The sequence below is a fragment of the Merops nubicus genome, unplaced genomic scaffold, assembly GCF_000691845.1.
Source record: "Merops nubicus isolate BGI_N331 unplaced genomic scaffold, ASM69184v1 scaffold18434, whole genome shotgun sequence".
NCBI lineage: Eukaryota > Metazoa > Chordata > Aves > Coraciiformes > Meropidae > Merops > Merops nubicus.
This window is the reverse complement of record NW_008603770.1, coordinates 1-23,088: the sequence shown is the minus strand read 5'-3', so window position 1 is coordinate 23,088 and position 23,088 is coordinate 1. Positions and strand designations below refer to the sequence as shown.

Here is a 23,088-nt window from a genome sequence, read left to right as displayed (position 1 = left end):
AAAGCAACTCTGCTCAAGAATCGATGGAACACAGAATGTGAAGCTACAGAGATGCCTGATTTTCAGCCAGTCTCTCTCTTTGCTCAGAAGCTGAAGGCTGAGTCTTTGCACCATGATTGCTGCAATACTGTCTTGAGATACCCAAGCAAGTTTTAACTTGTCTAGTCTAGGTGCCTGTGAATATCTCTAATGCTGTTGCAGAAACCTCAGAAGAGGTGTAATTTCCCTTGTTTCCTGAAAACTGCTAACTTTAAGAATAAGATCTATGTCGGAGCAATGTAGAAGTCACTGATATCCCATATTTAAATGGGAAGGAATTTATATTCCTGTCTTCAAAACGCAGATCTTTCCAACGTGATTCGGAGAAAGACAGAAAGGTGAAAAGTCTTAACAAAAGATTAAAAAAAAGAAAAAGACATAGTTCACCTCACCTGATATAACCTCTGAAACTGAGGGTTTGGGATTTTGCTGGGCTTAAACAGGTCCTCAAAAGTTTCTCCATTATCATCTTCATAAACCAAGTTCATAGAATCAATCAAAGAGTCAACAGCAGATAACTGATCCGCTAAGGCAGCAATTACATACAAAGAAATAGTAAATATACTTGCAGATGGATGCATTTCTTGAAAAAAATTATATAAATGAAGATTCACTTCACAACCTGAGATTTTGACCAAGTCATTACATGCCACAGAGTATACTGCAGATACAGACATGCCAGTAAAGAATATGGGTAATGGACATAGCAATAAGCCCCCTGCTTTATTTAAGGACTACAATGTAAAGTCATAAAGCCTTTTTATTTTTTCCCCTCATGACCTCAATTATTGTTGCCTTTCTGCTTCCATTTTTCTTCTTTTTCAAGATGGTTTTATTTGCAACAGAAGTTTTATAGGCCACTTGGAAATTATGGAGAACAGTTGGTCTGAAAAACTAAATGGCATAATATAAATTTTAAAAGTTAGAACTGCAAATGAACACAGTTCACAATTGTCAACTACTAGTTTGGTAAGACAGGTTTTAGATTTGTTCTCAAACTGCTGGTTACAGGCAAGAAAATAGAAACTGTTTCAGAAACAGCCCAGCACGCTTTATATATCCTGATGCGCAGATGCCCATTCAACGGATCTCATAACAAATTAAAGAAGTGGGAGAGGATTTTAAAAAACATCCATTTACACTGTGCAAAATTCTCAGAACAGTGAGTCAAGCTTTGTATAGCTGCACGTTCTACGGCTCTCCAAAGACACCCTCCATCTGAATCCAGACACAAGTGCATGCTTTAAAAAACCCACCACAGAAAACACAGTCTTTGTTTTTGTACGTTCTACTAACAGGGTATGCTACAGCTGGCTACAGGACCAGCTTCGTACAAATGGAGCTGATGCCTCTATTCTAATGCTAGCTAGCTAACCACATCTGTAGCCTCCACATGGTTTGCCCGTTTAGTCTCACAAATGAGTTCGAAGATCAAAGAACACAGAGGACTGAATTTCCAGTCTCTATCACAAAGATCCTGTGACTAATAATCCCATAACCCAAGCCAGAAGTCATCTAACAGGACAGTTTTCAAAGACTGCCTGCAAACATTAAGTCTACTCAGCCTGCAACTAAGCTGGAAAAGTTTTGATAAAGGCTTTACACTTTAAGATGACAACACCATAATATCGTCTCAAAGAGCTTTTCCTCTAAGCCAAACTAACAACAAAACTTACATTTTCATTGGAAAGCCAAATATTCTAAATCTTTTTGAGTGTCTTAAAGGAAGGCAAGTAGGTTATTTGGTTCAGCTGCTGAGCAAAGGACTATCTTACCTGTAGGAATGCATTTTTTGTTGTTTTTCAAGGATGAAAATAGGTACTGTCTTAAGTCCTCCGTGAAGGGTAGTTGCACGTAGATAAGACACTGAGAGAGACAAGAAACAATTGAGCCTGAAGGAAAAAAATCTTCAAATATCCCAGAGAGCCCTATCAGGGCAATATAGACATAAGAAAAATCCAAAGAGCTAGCATCTGTGTGTATCAAAATACTTAAAATATTTACACCACAACACAGTTTTAAGCAGAATAAAACATTATTTTATGATACAGTGATGTCTACGCTCCTCATTTTTCCACTGGTGAGATAAAGACCCTCCAAGCCATCTGACTGTGCAAAGTTCCAACCAGCCAAACTTTAAAACACACATATTTTGATGCTTTGGGAGTTTTTATCACAGTTTACTGTGCTTCAAAGTCAAAAGCTGGTTTGGTTTTTTTTTTTAGGTTCTCAGCCTAATTTTTCCTTTATTCAAATACCTCCTCCAGTTCATACCACCCTAAATAATTCCTTTCCATCCTTTATGTTTATATGCTTCAAAAGTCTGAAGATTGCTATGTCCACCCTCACCTTTGTCACTGCTTAGCCACACTACACGTACTTAGCTCTTTCAATAGTCTTTGGTAAGTAAGATCAGTGGAAACACACGGTGCAATGATTGCCGTACTGTGTTGCTTCCGTGTCTCACAGAATTTTAAAAAAAATATTTCAAATATGATTCTGCTATGCATAGAACTTTTTCTTCTTTTTGGTTTTCCTAAGATACAGACTTTACTTTTTTCCTCCTGTTTCTTAAAATAACCTTTCCAAGTAAATAAACATACTGCTGCCTTCCTAACTCTCCATACGAATTTAAACAACAGCTTTATATGCTATGAGTTCCTCCCCTCAGTTCCAGTTGACTTGGAAACCTAATTACAACAGTGTAGTTGGACATGCTTGAAATGCCACACCAACAATCAACTTCAAATTTTGCACTACCAAACAGCCTGGAGACAAATCTGCAGTTTAATAAAGTGAAAGAATCCAGCGCAACTTTGGATTGTGCACAGAGAGGAAAGTGGTAACACAGCAAGAAAGCAATGGCAACTTAATGTAGAACTATGTGATTACACTGTTTCTAGACACCAAAATTATTGAGATTTCCAGGATAACAAGCTGAAGTTATTGCTACGTTAGTGAAATAAAAATCACTGTTATTTAAATTTGTAATATAGAGGATACTAAAAGAAACATATAGCATTATTTTTCTACATATCTTGGTACTATTTCCTAAAATCAATCTGAAAAGTCACATTGTTTTCTTCTTGTATTACACAACACTGCAAATTCTAATGGTTCAAATATGATAATTTATTAATTAATATTTGTAAAGCATCAATATGGAGGCTCTCTGCAGAAAGGTAAGAGTGAAAAATTACCTCATATGCATCCTTAATATGTGGAAAAGCAACTCCAACTTGCGGGTTGCATCTTCTATCGTAAGCATAACGCACTATAGCTACAACTTTCAACTCATGCAGTGCATGAATAAGGGCAGAAAAAGCAACTGCTGCATTCTGGAAGAGAAAAGGTCTAGCAAGTCATGCAAGTTCTCATTAGTCTGCTGAAATACATCTTTCACAGTGAATTCAACAGCACTGATTTAGTCATGACCAGTTTGCATTTCAGCGAGAACTTCAACACAAGCATTTTTCATGTTCAAAAACTGAAGAAGCAGAAAGGTCAAATCTCATCATGGCAGTGTACCCATTCAAAGCTGAACAACCTTTAAACCCAGTATGTTCCACCTTTTCCACTAGGTGTGAATACCTTTCAGAAGCATCATGAGAGAAAGAAATGGAGGGAAGTCAGACCCTTAAAAGGAACACATCCGAGCACTACAGTGAGGTTTTTACCTCTTATATAATTTGGAGGTCTGTTCTAAATAAGAGTAATAGGGCATACTGTGGTCCGCATGAGAATGGACTTAAGCACCAATTCCAGGTTCCTCATGCCCTTGCACCAACATAATATTTATCAATTTCTCATTATTCGTGAGATACAGTATTCATTTGGAGTCTAATCCAACTTCTTTTCATCCTAAAGGGCAATGGAACAAGACTTCTGTAAGCTGCATTAAAAATATTTGTTTCACTAAGATGGAAAGACAGGACAATCTCAAAGACCACCACTATGCTTTTCTGTTCCACTGCAGAATACTTTCACCATTAAACTTCAGTTCACCTTACCTCATCATCTTTTGCTGCAAAGACCTTCAGGACCTGGTTGCCCATGTAGTAATGCCTCTGGATCTACAGATTCAAATAGTCAAGAGTTAGCCTGATCTAAAGAAAATATCATTAATGCAACTGGACCAATTAGATTATGAAACAACTAACACATTACTCAAGTGAGAAGCCACTCCATTTATCACTGAATATGGGTATTCAGTCATATTTAGCAGGATATCCTCATACCTTCCTCTTAATGGGCAGGAATGAAAGGCTACAGCACTAGCAGCTGTTACCAGCCTGAATAATACTGCAGTAATTCAAACGGCAGTGTGGAAAACCACAGTAGTTACCAAAAGACCTAAACCTAACTGACACCACATCTATGCTATTAAATTTTCCTGGCAAAGATATGTCAAAAAGCAGCTTAAAAAAAAAAAAAAAAAAAATCACATCCTTAACTAAACTAGCTACTTTAACAGCAACACAGAATATATACAGCTGTGCTGGCAAAGCACCACTTCTGTTACCAGAGTTTATGCTGTTTATGAACACGGCTGACCCAAAGAACAACTCAAACCAGTTTGATCAAGGAGCGAGACACATCCAGAGAAACAGCAACAGTGGAAAAGACTGTCACAAAGACTACACTCTCCTAGGAATATTGGTTAAAATTACCTTTCTTTGTTAAAGAAAAAATCTCTTCAAATTACACTGTCTCCAAACTAACCTGGAGTCTCAGTATTTAGCAAATTACCATAATGCTGCTGAAGTAAGTGAGAAATTGCACCAGAGCAGATATGTTTAATAAATTACAGCACAATTCTTCAAATCAGATTATTCTACCTGCAATTATTCTTTGCTGTGGTGTCTTTAAAAGCTCAGGAAATTTCATGTTCAGTATAATATAAATCACTAGTTGTATATACCACTACACCTTTTTCTGTTTGAAAAAAAAAAGTCCCTTTGTAATATTTCAAGTATTATTTCTTGATTTACATGTCATTGCTTATAAATTAAAAATCAAAGTTTAAGCGGTCTCTGATCTTCCTTCCTGAGGGATGTGAATAACTCAAAAAAAATAATATAAGGTGGTTCTACTCCTTCTTTAATTATGTATTTGGAGCTGTTCCAGTTTCCCTAGTTAATAATAAACAATCTTTTCTCCACAGTTTTTAAAAGAAACAATTTAACACAAAACGTACAGTTGAATAATGTCAGTATTAGGATTCCAAACTATAACATTCAAGAGCCAAAACACAAGGGAAGCACGGGTCTTGAAATTCCAGTTGTAGTCGAAAATTTCCTGATATCGTTACCTATACAGTGCAGTAATCCTAAAATCACACCTGAATAATTTTATTCCATGGAGGTCTATACAACTACTATTGGGCATAATTACTCACACTCATAGTTGCAGAACCAGAGCATACTTTAAGATGCAACTCCTATTCATTATGAAATCCACAGACAATAGAAGCACATCGTAAAAATCATCAAAAGCAGTAAATACTGTGCATTGGAAAAAATATAAACCAAATTGGTTAATTGAGGCATATTTATGTGAATAAAAAATATTCCTATAATTAATTATATTCCCACAACTAAATATTAATTATGTATTTGAAGGTACTAACACACTATCTGACCAATGGTGGGAAAAAATTAAAAATCCATGTAAAATAACAGCTCACTTGTAGAAGCATTATTCTCATCTTTTTTCCTCTTAGTTTCTGTTTTCAGTAAAAGTCAGATTTCAAATGGGAGGCCAGCCTCCAGCATAAGAAAATGCTACACATGGTGAAATCCAGCTTACAGAATTAAATCAAGACAGTAAGACTCAGCTATAGGCTAATAATGCATGAAAAGATGCAAGAAATTGTCTGCATTGGGTTGAGGCACATTTCTTGTTAGATCCTGTTTCTGGTAGGGGATTTAGCAGTCCCTAACATCGCTCTGCCCTGGCCAGTTTAGGATATATAAGCTCAAGCATGACAATTCCTCAGTCAATCACTCCCAGTACACAAGCCCATGATACTTAACAACCTAAAGTTCTGAATGTCCTCAAGGAGCAAGTAGATTACAGTTCCCATTTAGGATGTCTTCTCATTTTAGTAAATCAACAGTTAATAACACTGTCTGGGCCACCACACTGTGGTATTCTCGAGGCATATCTAGCAACATGCAGGAGTCTGTGCCACCTATACTGTAAAGTAAAAATGTTTAGTTACATGCCTTAGGGAGTAAGCTCCCACAGACACTTCCTATTGTATTAGCATCTTTCCTTCCTGGTAAAGGTAAGGATTCCTCAGCCTTGGGCATGGGTTCTGGTTTGTTCAGGCAGAGAAACATTTCAAAGAGGAGGAAGAGGGCTGGGAGCTTTCAGAACAGAAGGCACAGGGCTGCCCTATGATTTCCTTGCAGTTTTCAGTGATGAAGGGGACTGGGTAAAGTTCCAGTCACCCTGTGCAATATACTGGAGAAAAAAAAAAAAAAAAAAAGAGTGGGAACAGCTTAACATTTCTAGCAATTACTGGTGCTCAAATCTCTGTACTTTCTCCTCATGTGTCCTGCTTCAAGAATGGTTTTACTAAGGCTTTGCCTAAGGCTCTCCCAATGCTTAAGTCCTAGATATTCTGCAGGAAATCGCCTTGTGCTAGATAGCTTTTATTAATGTACTTGCTCAATGTAAGTTTCTTACAACTTCCAGGAAAAATGAATGCCAAAGTTAATATCTCAAGTACAGGTAAGTGCATACAAACACCAAGCAGCTCACTAAAGGATAATTTTTTCATCATCTTTATTTAAGTTCTATGAAGTTTCTGCTACACTTAGTTTTTATTATAATAGGAACAAGAAGCAGGTCATAGTTCACAAACTAATCCTTACGGAAATGAGAATGAATGCAGTCAGTTCTCAGGCTTTCTTTAAAATTTCTTTAATGTTGAGGGAGAGACTTGTTCTGTTAAAAAGAACACACCTGTGGCTGGACAAAGCCCAACAAGACTTCTGCACGACCTGGACAGAAGAGAGACCATCTTCTGTTGCAGATCTGGCATCATTATTTGAGTTTGTGAGACAGAATGAGCATATGACAGCTCTGTCTCCACTTTGCAGAGATATGTGTTATGGGGCTCTGGCTTCACCTGAGGGCCCAATGGCCACACTTACAAGCTTCTGTCCTTCACAAGACTACATACTCTTTACACATACTAGAATCAGCAGATAAGTTCCCCCTGCACACCTGACTGCAGTCACCATAACTTTAGTGAATTCAAACTGAAATCAATTGCCTTGAACAACCCAGGAAGTTGAATGGGAAGAAATTTATTGCTGTACCTGAGAGGATCTGGTGAATCCCAAAACAGAAAAACATTTTGCTTCTGTTTTGTATTTCATTTGCTCTTCATCTTCCTTGGAAAAAGGAATTATATCGCTCCCATAGCGAAACCCTGGAGAACAAGAGAAGAGCATCTGGTAAGCATATGGGCCTCAATTCTAACACTGAAATTAGCTCTCTGAATATTTTAACAATGCATGCATGCCCCACAGCTACACTCCACACATGCTCGTCAAATCGCTTTCTCTGTTAACAAAAAAAACACACACCCCATAGACCCATTTTGTACTTCACAAACAGCAGTTGCACTCTTTGTACATTGTTTTACATAACACAGTTACCCTCGTAGACAGCAGGAAAGAAAGTAAGAGGACTGAACATCTTGCTCAACAAAGTTATCCTCACAGAAGAGATTTAAGCAAATCAGAATAGATTGCAGCAAATAAGACTGCAACTCCCTGCAAATATAATACAAAAAAATGCTAATTATACCAGTAATCAGCAATAGGGAATGACACCAGAAGGGATTCAGAGAACAAAATGGCACCAGTGGAAGTGAGATACACCTTCACGTGCAACAGAAGGCCAAAGCATTCTTGTATGCAGAAGTGGTCTTCCTACAAATTTCTGTCTTACTTCTTATGCCTTACGTTAGAGGAATATCTCCACAAAATAGGAATTTGTTATTTTTTCAGTGGTATCATGTGTTCCAGCTGCTTATTCCCCCATCTCAAGCTCCAATATCCTCCCTGTAACATTATCTCTTTATCATACTGTCACAGACTAAGGAACCTATACTCGGGTGTGAAGAAAGCAGAAAGAACAGAGATAAATCCCTGGATGAAAAACCTATATGCAGATATATTTTACTGGTAACAGGAAAACATACAGGTAGAAATTTCAGTATGGGTATGTCAAATGTCATAATTAGACAATGTTTTGCATTTCCGAAAAGGTCCACTAAAGTCCCTGAGGCATCAGCAGCTCTTAAGCAGGAAGAAATATCACACCATTGAGAGAAATCTTTGGTCTTCTTTAGTTCACACTGAACTGTTCAACACTCCTTTTTACTACTGTCCTGCAAACACTCACCAACTTAGGTAGTCAGGACATCAGCAGAGAATGGTCACAAATCCTTCAGGGTATAAAAAGCAGATTTTTTTTTTTACTACAAGTTTTTAAGTTATAAAATAAGAACAGACTACTAGCTTTTAACTATCATTTCTTCTTAAAGTAAAACCACACTGTCATTGGGATACTTTTATCTGCTACTGCTACAAAACATCTATGATTGTTAGAGTTGAAAAAGGTTAAGTAAAAAACCACAGTGTTTATTTTAGTTTTTCAAATAATTTTATCCATTTGACAGCACTTCTGTACTATTATCTGAATAGTTCTGCCTTTTATAGTTAATACTCTTGCCCTACTTGTGTGGAATGGAAACAGCAAAGGAAAGAAAAAAAAAATCAGTTTTAAAAAAAAAAAAATCTATAAAATTGCCCAAAATTAAACATGGCTGCTTTACTCCATTTTTAAAAAGTGGACTATTTCATACTGTTTCTGGGGCATTTCTTCTTCTACTAAGGAATTCAGTCCCCTTAGAAAGAAGCTGAAGGTTATAGAAGTAGTATACTGCATACCACTACTTCAGACTGAATCTGTTAGGGAATTTAAACAGCAAAGCTAACAAACTCTTGAACACTAAGCTTTCCTTCAATGGTGTCCTCTTCCCAATTAAGAATATCTAAAGGAGCTGCTTATCTAGAAAAAAAGTATTGTTATGAAAGTATTCATGTTATCAGTACAGCCACAGATTTGAAAACAGAACAGAGACAGCAGCACTACTCACTACAGAACTGAGGCATGGTCCTCCACAGAATACAGTTTATAAAACTGTAGTGCCTTCCAAGTTCCAGCTGGTGGTATTATTATTCCTATTACTGGCAGAAGTATGAATTTTTTTTTAAAAAAATATGTGAAGACAAAGAGTCTCACATAACACTCTGTGTTCCATTAGCTTACAGAGCTTACATTCTAAGACCCCAGCTAGGATTCAAAGTATAAAACTAAAAGGCACTTAAGTGAATTAAGAGTATAAGCCATTATCTTCTGTTTGTCTTCAGGGTGCAAATAAAGAAGTCATACCTTGAATAGTATCATCTTTCTGAACCTCTGTCTCATCATCATCATTCAAGCAGTAAACTGTTTCTCTTTGCACATCATCTTTTCTGTGGGTTTTAGCATCCACAACTGTCCAAATTTTTTTCACCTTCTCTTCTGTGACCTTTATAACAGAATTCAAAGAAAAGGAACATTTAAGGTTTCAGTGGGATCCAGAGTGCTTACCAGAACACACAAAAGATTCTTAGACCGAGTGCTGCATTACTTTGCCAGTACCTGAGGAATAATGACAGCCCCAAATATGCATCACTGACTGCTACCACAGTGCTTGCAGCACAGTTTCATCTGTATGAGACCTCACACCTGAACAGTATCATACTGACTGCACACTTGCCTTGGTTATTCATTGAAGTCATGGGCTAAGTCATTTGTGGAAGTCTTTTAGTCATAAGAACAAGTTACATGTAACTTGCTCGCTATGCACTTGATTTCCTCCACCTACATAAATGCTTTTGACAAAGCATTAAGATGCGTTAAAGACAAGAAGATTCAACAGCCATTCAGCTTGTTTGACTAAGTTCTGCATCAGGCTTGCTACACTACAGGATAAAAATACCCTGTATTACTGCAGCTTCCCCAAAAGGCAGGAAAAAATCCCAGCTCTATTATGGAACTGGAAGGAGAAAGAAGGATTAGATACCTGCAATGAGTGAATGTTCCACAACTAGAGGGAAAGGAAAAATGCTTTCTTTTACTCTCTACTTAAGTGAAATTGATGATATACTTGGTGAATGAGAAGAAAAATAAAGAACTGGGCAGAAAACAGAAAAGACAGAATGGATTACATCTGTAGATACCACAAGTCTATTCCTAGCTCTGCCCAAACTGCTGTATGACCTCAGGCTAGTCACTCAGTTCATGTTGCTTACTCTCTCAAGCTTAATTTGTTTTGTGTGTACACATCTTTGGGAGGGGACTCTCACTGCATATTTTCACAGGTCTGGCACAACATCCTAATAACAACAAAAAACAATATAAATAAATATGAAGCTTGAAGCAGAGATCGCTTTCAAGGCTGGCATGGCTATCTGTCAGAAGTCAGATATATTTCAACTTCAAAATATATCTTCCTGAAACCTTGCAGTATTAGGCAGCCTATTAATCTTGGGTTCACACAACAAACCGATTAATCCACCAGTGATAACACACCATACAGCTACCTATTAACTATTCAGAAACAGAATTTTGCACATTTTATGTGTTCAAACACACTTACTTCTTCCTAGCACTGTGTGAAGGACTCAAACCATAAGGGAAACAGCCAGTGCACAACCTCTACCAAACAGTATGAAGCAAGCTGAAAAAATACACCTTTTTTCCAAGTCTGAAATAACACTACATGTGATTCAAAATAATAGCTTGTAAAACATTTACATCCACCATTTTACATACACATGCACATAATTCCTATCATGCCTAGGGCTTAAGAAATAGATATTAAAGTCTCACTGAGCTGCAGATACATCACTGATGCCAAATGGAAAGCTCACACGATCACAGCATTCTTAATCAGGTCCATCAGCTTGAACATCATTAAGTGCAGCAGCAGAGATAGCAATTACTTCTACTTCTGTACATCGTGAATGTTAGTTCTCTAACATATGTGTGCAGTATGGTGAAGTTAGAGTTGCTGTGTTCCAGTTTTAGATGTACTGGCTTCTACGCCCATAAAATCTCTACCATCATTATTTTGGTGGTTGTTTCATTTTCTCAGCTTTAAGGAAAAGGCATGCAGCTGCACCTAACTTGCTGCCAAAAACACACGAAACGTGACTTTACGAACTTACTGATTTGTAGGCCACAATCCTTATAGACAAATTAGAACCAATAGTGAGCTGGCAGGGCCAAGCCATAGGTCTTCTTTCTATTTTCTTAAACATCGAAAGACGCTCCAGGCTCTCTCTAAATGAAGGAATTGAAAAGAAACAGAAATGAACTCTGGTGAACTGTAATAAAACATTACAGGCAACACGTTTTCTCCAAGGAGATGCAGGAGTCCAATTGTTTCAGCTTAGCCTGCATAAAGCATTAGGAAATAAACTGTATGAATAATCTTGTCATTAACTACTGTCAGAAAAAAGAATGGAAAAAAAAAAAAGAGGTGGTACAGTAGATTATTCCCATCTCAAGCCTTTATGATGGTGTGACATTAGGGCTTCAAGAGAGTATGTTAAGTCTTGTAATGAAACTACACAATTGCTTAAACATTTTACATTTACCTGTGCTTACCCAATTAAGGCATGTAGTTAGCTGAACAACCCAAATTAGAAAATGTTCTCTAAGTGGTAAAATGTTTTCTGCAGTGGAGGTGAAGCTTCAATCCAATTCAAAAGAATCCAGTTTCAATTAACAGGATTTTGTGTGTGTGGTAATTAACTTTCGACACTTTTTTTTTTAATACAGTACTAATGAACTCATTTCAGGGCATTCTGTTAGAGTGAAACAAGTTACCTTGAATATTTTTACCCTAAACAGCATTTATATACAAATTCATAATACACAAAAAAAGGAACTGTAATGATTTTACACCAAAAAGTGTTAACTTAATTGCACAACTTTAAGCAATGGAATCCAAAAATTAAAAATTTACAGTAAAAGTAATTTGTATTATTGTGAAATTGAAGAGGCTTGCAGCCTAGAACAGCTTTCAGCCAATACAAACCGTACTAGTTATTTTGCTGTAAAATTCAACTTGGTGTTCTACTTTTCTAGTTTGTTAGGATAAGGAAAGTTTAAGAATTTTTTTTTTTGGTTGTGTTGTTTTTTTTTTTTTTTTTGTTTGTTTTTTTTTTTTAAATTCTAACAGAAGCACAATGAAAGGAGAAAATGCCCTGAGATTTTTATGAAATAAACCTTGTATTTCCTTCTACCTGCTCCCCACCTGGGGGAAGGAAGATGTCTCTCTCTGGCAACAGAGACATCAATGTAGGAATTTTAAAAAGAACCTGTTACTACATCATTTGAAGTACTGCAACACACACATTCAAGGATAACCTAAGTGTCAAATGCCTAAAACTGTCATTTAAGCTCAAGTTATTAACTCTATGCTTTAATTTCTTATATTTCTAGAAGAAAAACGCTCCCTGTTATCAAAGAAGACTCAGCCAGTAAAACCATAGTACATGCATATTTCAACTGGTACTTTAAAAACATGTCTCTTCTCCTCTGCTCTCCAGTCCCTCCAAAATCTACAGGCAGCAGAAACACCTCCTGTACCATAGTCAGGATATCAAATCCCAAAAAAAACCAAAATATATATCTCACTTAATTTCCTGGCATGACTAATTTTTTCTCACAAGAGCTGGAATATTTGTACCCGCAGGAATAATGAATATAGGAAAACAGGGAGTGTATCTGAGTTGGTAAATTATCATGACAGATTTGCAAGGCTGACTACTTAAAGCCTGATAAGCAACTTAACTGCATCTAAAAACCTCATGTATGCTTAAACAACTGAAGCTTTAAGCTATTAGCCAAATGCTTATTTATCCAAAGATTTTGAATTTCCCCTGAAAGCCTGGTACAAAGACAGCTTATACAGCAGCAAGAGCTGGCAATAACAACACCACATACAGGGCCCAAGCCACACGGCAGCTTCATGCGTATGGATTATCCTGAAGGAGAAACAGGCCCAGAGAGATTCTGCTTTTCTGTGCAGTCTTTTGATGAAATGACGAAGCCTGCGTTTTTCTGAGAGAGACAGACTGCTCTGTTGACTAGTATGGAATACATACACAGCAATAGATGTTTCTTCACTAATCCACAGTAACGTTCAAACAACAGTTTAACTGGCTGCTGAGATGCAAAGCAGATCAGTTGAGCAGTGTGAAGGATTGAAGGAAACCCCACAAATAAAATCAGGAATAACAAGCATGCAAACCTACAAACCGTCAGACTTCTCTAAAGTACATAGATGCACTTTGCTTGTTTTTAACTGAGACAACATCTCTGTGGAAAAGTCTACAATACATCATTAGCTACATTTTTCAGAGACACATTTTTATTCTTTCATTGGGGAAACATGAAAAAAAAAAAATCTTTCAATGCTTACATTGGCGAATGCTGATATAAAAGTATGTTGTTTGGCACAATGGCACAGCAGTCTGTGATTAAAGAGCAGGATTCAACAAACAAGATTACTCAAAACATTTGTGGGATTTTGATAAACTAGTGAGCTAGAAGAAGCCTACAACCAAGGAACAAAGGCTACCATTAAATAAGTGTTCCACCTGCACTGTCACAAATTCTAACTCTTCCCAAAACATGCTTTTCAAATCTCATTTATAGAAACATTCCCTCCAAAATCCACCAACACTAAAGATGGCAGAAAATTGATTTTTTTCTTTAAACACATATACAGAAAACTAATTTTCCACTGAAATCTGTAAGCTTTTCTACCTGTTCTATAGCCACTGAAGAAGTTGTTTGAAAGGGTCTGAGTGTACAATAAGTTATGAAATACACTGACCTCAGTGGAATGGAAGCCAAGCGACCAATTACTTAATTCATTTAATCTTTTGGGAAAGAAATCAGTGAGTAACTTTGCAGTAAGATAAAAAGGATTAGCCAAGTTTACCTGAAAGTATAAACCTCTTCCAGCCCTCCTTCTTCATCCAAAGTATGCATCAGTTTCCTCACCACATTAATGCCTTCCTTCTGCTGTTCAGTTAAGCCCTTTCTTGGAAAAGAGTTCCTGTGCGTAGACCATACACTGGTGCTTGTATCTCCACCTCCATCATCAACATCCACTGGGAATGGCAGACTGAGAACACAAGCAGGAGCAGTTATGTTTGATTTTCTTCTTAATTAAAACAACCAACTGAAAATAAAAATTGTATTAGGATCGACAATTTCTATATAACTGCAGTGAGGTGTATAAAGAACCACATGGCACACAAAACACATGAAGCAGTATTTCAGCTTTGCTTGGCATTGGTAATATCTTGGGTGCACCCATTCTGGGCATTATATGTCAATAAAGATGTCCACGTACAGGGAGGGATTAGGGAGTAAAGACAATGCTGATTAGAAAACAGGACCTATGAAAAAATACTGAATAGAATAAATCCTGTAAAGAAGGGAGTCAGAGGGCAAGACAGTCAAATATAAAAGGCTGTTGCAGAAAGGAAGGGAACAACCAGTTGTTCATATTCAGCCTGCACTCAAATCACATCATGGAGTCAGGTCAGATAGTCAAAAACCTGATAAAGGTGTTTCAAATCACAATCTCTAAACCCAACTGCCTGAGGAGACAGAAGAGTCTCCATCACTGGGAATCCTCATAAAAAGATTAGACAAACACCGTTCAGCAATGACACAGATTTAACCACCCCAGTCTGGGAGAAAGGACTGCTCTAGATGATTTGTTAAAGGCCGTTCCAAGCCTGCAATTCTGTATCAGTTCCAAATGCCAACAAATGGGACCTTCACAGTGGGGCTATTAGCTATTTCTGGAATAAATGCTACTCTTTGTGATTTAATAGCTTACAGGGCAAGGTGAATTTCTGACTGGAGATGACACATTTTGCTGCACTTCAAGAATCAGATTTAAAAAGCTAGCCAGGGGTTATAGATAAAATTATTTTGCTGCTCTTCCAAATAAAATAGAGTTAACTAAGTATAATAACCACAGAAAAGAGAGGTGCTTAAGGTCCTCTACTCTGTGCCCCTAACAGTGCCTGCAGATTTGTCAGATCTTTCATCTGATCCAGTTTTGAATTAACCACATGATACCTTTTACCACATTTCCACAAAGTAAAAGAATTCTAGCATTGTATTATGTTTTCAAAAAAGCAGCCTACAGATCTCTACCTTACTTTCACCTCTTCACTCCTCACTAAACTTATCTGTGGAGCAACATATAACAAGCAGTTATCAATATGCACAACCATGTCACATACAGCCAAATTAAAGATCGAACTTCAGCAAAGCATTTGGTACCTTTTTAGGAAGCAGCATCCACTGACAAATAGAAAAACTGCATTTTAAAGCTTTCATGAAAGCAAAAAGCTTCAAAATACATCAAAGTTAGATTACTTTCATTATACGATGCTTAGAAACTGCTGTGATGAGAACTGTGTAATACCCAAAGCTACACAGTGCTCAGTATGCGCTTGGGACTTGGTAACAAGGAGGAAAACCAGCTATCTGTCAAAAGTTACAACATAAACCAATAAACAGGGCATAAGAGATGGAAGCATGGGTTGTAAGAAAAGGACAAGGTTTAGCAATAAATTATTTTTAATCTAGTATCCTGAGTATTTTACATTTGTACATGTATTTCTCAAAGCATCGTTTTGCTCATGTGGGTGGGAGCCAGGGTGTAAACCTGTAGCTAGTGCTATCACAGCAACATTTCCTTTGTGCTTCTATCAGCCCTTGGCTTTTCCTTTGCTCCATTACAAAGAAAATGTAAAGATGCATCAGAAATCTCACAGGATAAAACTGCACCATTAACTTGTGATGTAACATCTGCGCTACTCTGCACAGCAAACTACAGGTATGGAGACAAAGTAGCAGAGGCTAAATACCAGGTCTCTGAAAGATACACTCTGGCTGGTGGCACATGGCCAGGCTCATGGTGTTGTGCTTCCAGTGCCAACAATGGCTCAAATAAGCTAGAAGAGGCACGACAAGGCATGTTGCAAGCATACCTTCTGTTGCTGCGTAGGCAGAACCTGAGAGTACTCTGACATTTCTCTGACATTTTTACATTCAGCCTCTCCCAAGCACAGGCAAAAAAATTTTTTTTTTTTCCTTTTTTTTTGGAGGGTCAGCCCATGATTTTCAGTCACACTTTCCTACTTAACCCCAGTGTTATCTTGCAGATGGGCCTGCAAATGGCTTTAATGAATTTATGAAGTTCACAACATTGCTCCATACAGAATGCTGGATCTAGGTGAAAGTAAACATTAAAATGGCCAGAAATAAAACTGCACCTTTAACCTTCTCCTGTGAAATTATTTATTATAAACAGCAAACATTAACATTCATTAGAAGTTTTGCTTTTAAAGGAATTCATACTAGAATGGCTATAGCTTAGTATGTCAGCATCACGTGCAACAGCTAATACAGATCTCAGCACCATCATTGATTCTTCAGATCAATGCCTACACCCATACCAAGTCAGTAAAGGGATTCCTATTGTAACAAATAAGCCACTGCTTCCATTTTCCAAGCCCATCACTGTGGATCTAGCCCTTCTTTTCAGACTTGCTTTTCTACTGACACTAGAATCAGGCTAGAAACACCTGCAACACCACCTCATTATTTCTTCTCAGTAACTCACTTACCTGAAAGGATCTAGGCTGTTGCTGTGACAAAACCACAATTTCTCAGGCTACTTATGTTTCATTGTTTCCCAGTTCTCTGCTTATATAGATCTTTTGTCTCCCATTTTAGACTTTGGCTGTAAGTTAATCTGGAGAAGAAACCATCACCTTGACATGTATTTGTACATCATTTAAGCAAGGGGATTTGGTTCATAACTGGAATTCATGTCATGTGTACTTGATAGTACATATAGAATCATATTACATACTGGTGCACCTCTGTAGAAACAATACACCAATAGATCACCAGCTCCATCAAGACCTTTATTAAGAATGAATATTAATTTCTCTGTAAGAAAATGGTATAGTGTATAACAGTCCCTTCCATACTTACAAAAACTGAAGAGAAATTCCTGTTTTCTTCAAGTTATCAATAATAATTTCCAGCTGATCCTCACTGACAGGACTACTAAGGTCTGTAAAGAGTTCAATGTGTTTCTTCTCGTATTTCTTTCCTCTTAAAATACAAAAAGAATATTTACATATATCAGAAATATTATCTACAATGCTCTTTTTCTAATTCTTTCCTTACAAAATTGAGGCTTTACCAAAGTAATATACTTGCAAAAGAAAAAAAATAAACTAACAAACCTACTTGATAGAAGTTGTTCTACTATTGGTCATAAAATTTATGTAAGTTTTTATCTTTATATGATTTCCCCTACTCACTCCTACCCCTTCCTAAAACTGAAGACTAGCCCTGTCATTGCATAAATCAGTAACTACATCTAAATGAATGGAATTCTGTCAATTTTCACCAATGTAGATAAAATCCTAATAGAATGTTAGATCGTTTATTGATTATATTGGCTATTTCTTTTGTAGCTCTAAGTCTATCCTTGTGAAAATGGAAAAATGCATTTTAAATTCCTGTTGCTCGTGGCTGTTCCATTTTAATATGCTAATTCAGTAGGTTCATGGGATAACATGGACTTCAGAGCCTACTTAATAATAAGCTAAGAAGTAGTAACAATAAACGTCAGAAAGTTCTGTCAGACCCAGAACAAAATTCAATTCCATTGATATGTAGTTTTTATCTGGATATTCAAGTGTAAGGGTTATTTTCTTTAATTTTTACCTGACAGTATTTTCTTAACTAAGGTAAACTCCATATCAAAGGGTTTGGCACATACAAGCAACTTACCCACAAGATAACCAAAGCAGTTGCTCCACAGATATTCAAGGTTACAGTGCCATAAATACAGCCATTTTAATTCTCAACGAAATTTTAAATATTAAATTGATACAGCTTTCCACACCAATTAAACTTTATTCATAAAAACACAAATTGCACCACTAAGTCTAGCCTTCCACATTCACAGTTAGATCATATAATCTTTTTAACAAGACATTCAGTCTGTTTTGAGAGGAAATAAGGTTATCCTCCTCCTTTCCCTGAACCATCAGTTCACTCAGTGTTAGAAACAGACACATTTCCAGTCTTAAGTTCCAGAACTTCAACAACTTTGTAAGTAACACTTGTGCCAATATTTTCTTTCACTTATTTTTCTACAGCATGTTTATCTACCACAGCCTGTGTATCTACAAACAGCCACCTTATCTCCAACAGCCTTTAATTTGCTAGGCTGAACAAACTCACCTTTCGATTTTTGGTTTGGGGTGTTTTGTTTGGTTGGTTGGTTGGTTGTTGTTTTTTTTTTGTTTTTAAGATATGCCATCACCCTTATAAAATTGGTAGCCCTTTTCTATGTATTTTAACATTAACATTTTTTGAAAATAGATCACAAGAAGTGTGCCACTAAGGGAAGTCTTCATGCCTTGTATAATGCTATAGATACTCTCATGAATCTACTGCAAAGTTACCAGTTGTACCAGGAAGGTCTTCAGATTGTCTGGAGAAGCAGGATGTCTCCTGGGGATTCTTCAGGGACAGACTCTGGTTTGCGTTTTGTTTTGTTTTTTAAAAAGCATTTTCCTTATTTACACAATACTCAAAATGTAATAGTGGCAAGAAATCTGATGAGCTTTAAAGTACAAGGTCAGAATTCTGTAAAACATTTATGTTACATACTCACATTGTTTCCTTCTGAAGCAAGTCCATACACACAATAATTGCATCCAGAACTAAGCAAATCTAAGAAAAATCTCATTTAGAACATGAATCATGTCACAAAAGTGTTTTTCCCACGAAACAATCTTCTGTTTCCATCCCCTCCCAAACACTGACTAACATGCACTTTTGTTAACAAGCAAACAATTTTTGAGATGACTATTCTTCAAGTATCTACTGTGCAAGAGGTTTCTATATAACTTGTCTGGTTTGTGATCTTGTCTCTTCCACTTATCTGATAGAACAGTAATAGAGACTGCTTCAGGGCCCAGTCTTGTAACTGTCAATAAGGAGGTTCCAGTTCAATGAAAGAGCAATCTCATCTTTAGAATGTTACTTAGAATTCATGAACAAAATTTTCTCCTGCAAGTTTTTTCTCAAAACATCTGCATCTGGCAATCTCTCCGTAGCTTCTTCCTCATCACAATTTTCATTTGGAATACATTTTTATCTCTACACACAAACCTGCCCACCATTAAAGGAGGAACATGGCTGCACACTTCTCTGAAACGGCTCTGACAGTCTGAATACAGCTCACAACAATCACTTTATGGCCAGAAAGAGGAAAGAGGACATAGAAGTTGAACAGTATGTAAATGAAACATACAAAGGGACATTATATAAATCTCCTTCTTTCAAAACTCTTCCCCTTACACAGCTAACAACAGAATACATTCAAACAGGAACAACATCAAAACCACCAAGTGACATTTGGCAATGTTAGAAATACTTTATATAAAAATCAATCTGATAAACATCTATTTTGCTTTGTCTGGCTTCTGGTACTTCTGCTGACATATTTTGTAAATAATATTCTTATTTGATGAGAAAGCATCAGTTCTGCAACACTGCTTTTAAAAACACACTTCTTACTTGAGACCTAAAATTATATTATCGCTTTGTTCTCTTTAATTAACTGAGCACTTCATAAAAAAGCAACAGTTCCCTAGGGCCAAGACTCCATCTGCTAGCCTAAAAGAATGTCAAAAAGCAGCTAATCTGCTTCTGAACAAACTTAACAACCACAAACTAGCTGAACTCTAATAGCAGTTAAAACTTCAGCGGCAAATTTGAGCCCGTTTCACAACACTGACTTCCTGTCTCCTATGTAGCTGAATCAGTTTGAGAAGTGCTCTAGAATGAAAGGATACAGTCTGCTTGTTCAGAGCCTGCTTTAATCACATCTTGAATGTCTTCCATCAGATCAAAGTCTGGCAGCATTAGTGACCTGTGTATAGTAATGTTTTGGTACTGATCCTCACAAGCAAGGTCATTCCTAGTATCATCAGTGCCAAACAAAACTACAGCAACCTCATCTTTACTCTCAGCAAAAACCTGGAAAAAAGAGAAAATATAAAACAGGTATAAAAACCCAGCTAGATTCATATACAGCTACGTTAGGGAGCCTGCAGCAAGCTGAACTGATTTTGAAACAATGTCAGGTACAGTGGATTTGCTTTATCTTACTTTTTTTCAGTACTATTCTACCAAAACGCAATCCTACAGAGAATTCACTAATTTAGATACAAGCAAACTAACAGATTGACATGAGGATATATGGGATAAAACAAGTAAAACTGGCTGACTGAGATTGTGAAATGAGTCTTCAGTGTGGTAAATCTTAAAGAGTGTTGAAACATTTAGGGAAAACCACTACTCCTTCTCTACAAAGTTTTTACTGCCCTGAAGAAAAAGAGTCACCAATCCAAATGTCACGTCTCATCCACAAAAGTACAGCTGAAACCAAGAGCACTGTTACTCCTGCTTAAAACCAGACTAACACTTACTAATCTCTCATGTATTTCAATTATTACTAAATGAGGACAATATTTCACAGATGTTATTGCTTCCTCTCCCTTTTTAACAGCTTTTTATCCCATGTAAAGTCACACATACCTGGCGCTGAACAAACTTTGTCATAATCTTCTTGGCTTGTTCAAGTGAAGACTCCTCACCAGGGGCAGAACTGCTCATTGTAAAGCCTACATCCAGGCACAGCACTATGGCCACCTAGAAAGGAAAGACAATGCTCAGTAAGAATGCAAAAGAGCCAATATAAGCATAATTACTTCAAAGGGTATGTACAAAACCTAAAAACCAAACTATGTCCCTACTGGCTTCTTTTACAGTAACTGTTAATATGACACAAAGGTAGAGGACAGAACCAGCACAATTGCACTGAACTGAGCATCATTTAATCCTCTACCACGTGTCAGGTATCTCAGTGGAAAATACAGAAAATCCTATGCTACACAACCATATGTCAAGGGAGGCAATTTATACAATTTACACAAGGAAATAAAAGACAGATACTTTGTCAGCCACAAGCACAACACAATACAGTATATCTGAACAACATAAGGTAGAAATACAAGCTAGTTCTCTAAACGGTGCAGCTACATCCACCCCTTGCAGTAGCTCATAATATCTGTGGAGACCACTCTTTGGTCTAGCTCAGTAGGAATGACAGCACTGCTACAGCATCCAGGGAGAGCTGGGAGTTTTCTGCTACTGGAGGTGTCTGCAGCAAGTACTAGGTTCTGTAGCATGGACCTATGGTCTTAATGCCCTAGAAGGATGAATTCCAAGTTCAGTTTAAGGGCTTAAATCCCATATCTAGCATCTGTGTCTGCGTTTCTGGTCATAGCTTTAACTGAACTATACATAAGACTGCCAAAAGGGTGTGGCAATAAATCAAAAGCCTGTCAAGCGACATGAGATGCAGTCTGCTTCTGCAAAGCAAAAAGGATGAACTGAAAGAAAAAGTGTTGGTCTTTTGCATATGACTGTGCAAATAACTCCACGTACCTTTTTAAACATCAACCAAAAGAACCTGATTCTTTTAGTTACCTAGATCATTGTTAATATCAAGTTCATAAGAACTTACTCAGATTACCTGTCTAATGGTCTACATTAGCAGTGCTCAAACTATTCTCTTATCCTCCTTTTCCCAGAATATATTGTGCACCTCCTGTTATTTTAACAAGCACTGGTTTAGCTCACTGCATCCTCCCTGGACAGGATAAGAAGAAAGAAAGAAGCTGAGCAAAAGGGCTCCACAAGACATCCAGCAGGTTACACTCATTCTCAGCAAGCTATTCCTCACTCACTGGTGGCTTGCTTGGGAGCCAGGAATTAATGCCTCTGAGTCAGCTAGGTCTGCAAAAGCTCAGAGTAGAATAGATACAGCAGCTGAGGTTGGATTGTCACAAAAGTCTTGTTACTGCTCACCTGCCAGCCTGAGGAATTACTCAATTAAAATCAGCAACTGCAGACCCTAAGCTTGTTGCTGTCCTGCCTCAAGACACACAATGTCTGGCAGCTGAATTAATCCTGTTGTCAAAAACAGGTAAAATGCTTTTCACAGCTGGCAAGATGACAGGAAAGAAACCAAACAAGTGCAGGAGTGAAGAGCTACTGTTTTGCTTAAGAAAAAAATTATCAAGTGCCAAGTGCTAACATGCTCTTCCAAAAAGCTGCAAACTCCAAGCCCAGTGATTATTCAGGTATGTGGAATCCTCCTTCGAGAAAACGGCAGATCTCTCTTTTGGTAATCCTCCTCTATATGGCCCTTCACCTGTTATTAACCTCTGCATCTCACTTCTGAGCATCCAGCTCTGCCATTTTCAGGTACAGTCTATTAAGATGCTCAGCACTTGTGACTGTAGGACAACACGGTCACACCTGAGCTAACATCAACCTGCTTTGCTCAAATAGTGGCAAGGGTGGAAATGGAAGGAGCCTTATCTAACCTCTCAGTGCTGAAGCCAGTTATTATAAAGCTGAGAGAAACGGCTACAGCAGCACTTCAGCCTGCACACAGACACCGTGTTTAACAGATACTAAACTGCCCGCTATCAGAAGACACCGTAATGTAGCTTTCACCATCAGGATGCCTTAAACATACTAGACAAACAAACTGCACTTTTAACTGGGCGAAACCATTTCTGCTACTATGTTAGCAAGAGCAATGGCAACTACTGCTCCGCTAGCTGGGCTGCGCCCAAGGCCAGCGCTGCCCCCGAGAGAGGAACGCTGAAGTGCCTCGGAACGGGACAGCTTCGCACCAGCCGCAGCTCGGGGCGCGGCGGAGGCAGCGGTGACCCGACTCCTAAGGCGGGTTCCGCAGCCGCG

General features: G+C 37.6%; 1 protein-coding gene across 1 annotated transcript in view; it reads right to left on the bottom strand.

The window, feature by feature from the left end:
• XRCC5 (X-ray repair complementing defective repair in Chinese hamster cells 5 (double-strand-break rejoining)) overlaps nt 1-20,955 on the bottom strand; it is a 45,603-nt gene extending 24,648 nt beyond the window's left edge. Inside the window, exons 1-12 of the mRNA XM_008938790.1 lie at nt 20,851-20,955; nt 20,106-20,289; nt 18,920-18,968; nt 17,218-17,340; nt 14,129-14,314; nt 11,340-11,454; nt 9,517-9,655; nt 7,371-7,483; nt 4,050-4,112; nt 3,240-3,377; nt 1,815-1,905; nt 432-565 (exon numbers count right to left, since the gene is read on the bottom strand). Of these exons, the coding sequence (XP_008937038.1) occupies nt 432-565; nt 1,815-1,905; nt 3,240-3,377; nt 4,050-4,112; nt 7,371-7,483; nt 9,517-9,655; nt 11,340-11,454; nt 14,129-14,314; nt 17,218-17,340; nt 18,920-18,968; nt 20,106-20,289; nt 20,851-20,928 (1,413 nt within the window). The 5' untranslated portion in view covers nt 20,929-20,955. The remainder of the gene's footprint in view (nt 1-431; nt 566-1,814; nt 1,906-3,239; nt 3,378-4,049; nt 4,113-7,370; nt 7,484-9,516; nt 9,656-11,339; nt 11,455-14,128; nt 14,315-17,217; nt 17,341-18,919; nt 18,969-20,105; nt 20,290-20,850) is intronic.
• Between the last annotated feature and the right edge of the window lie 2,133 nt (nt 20,956-23,088).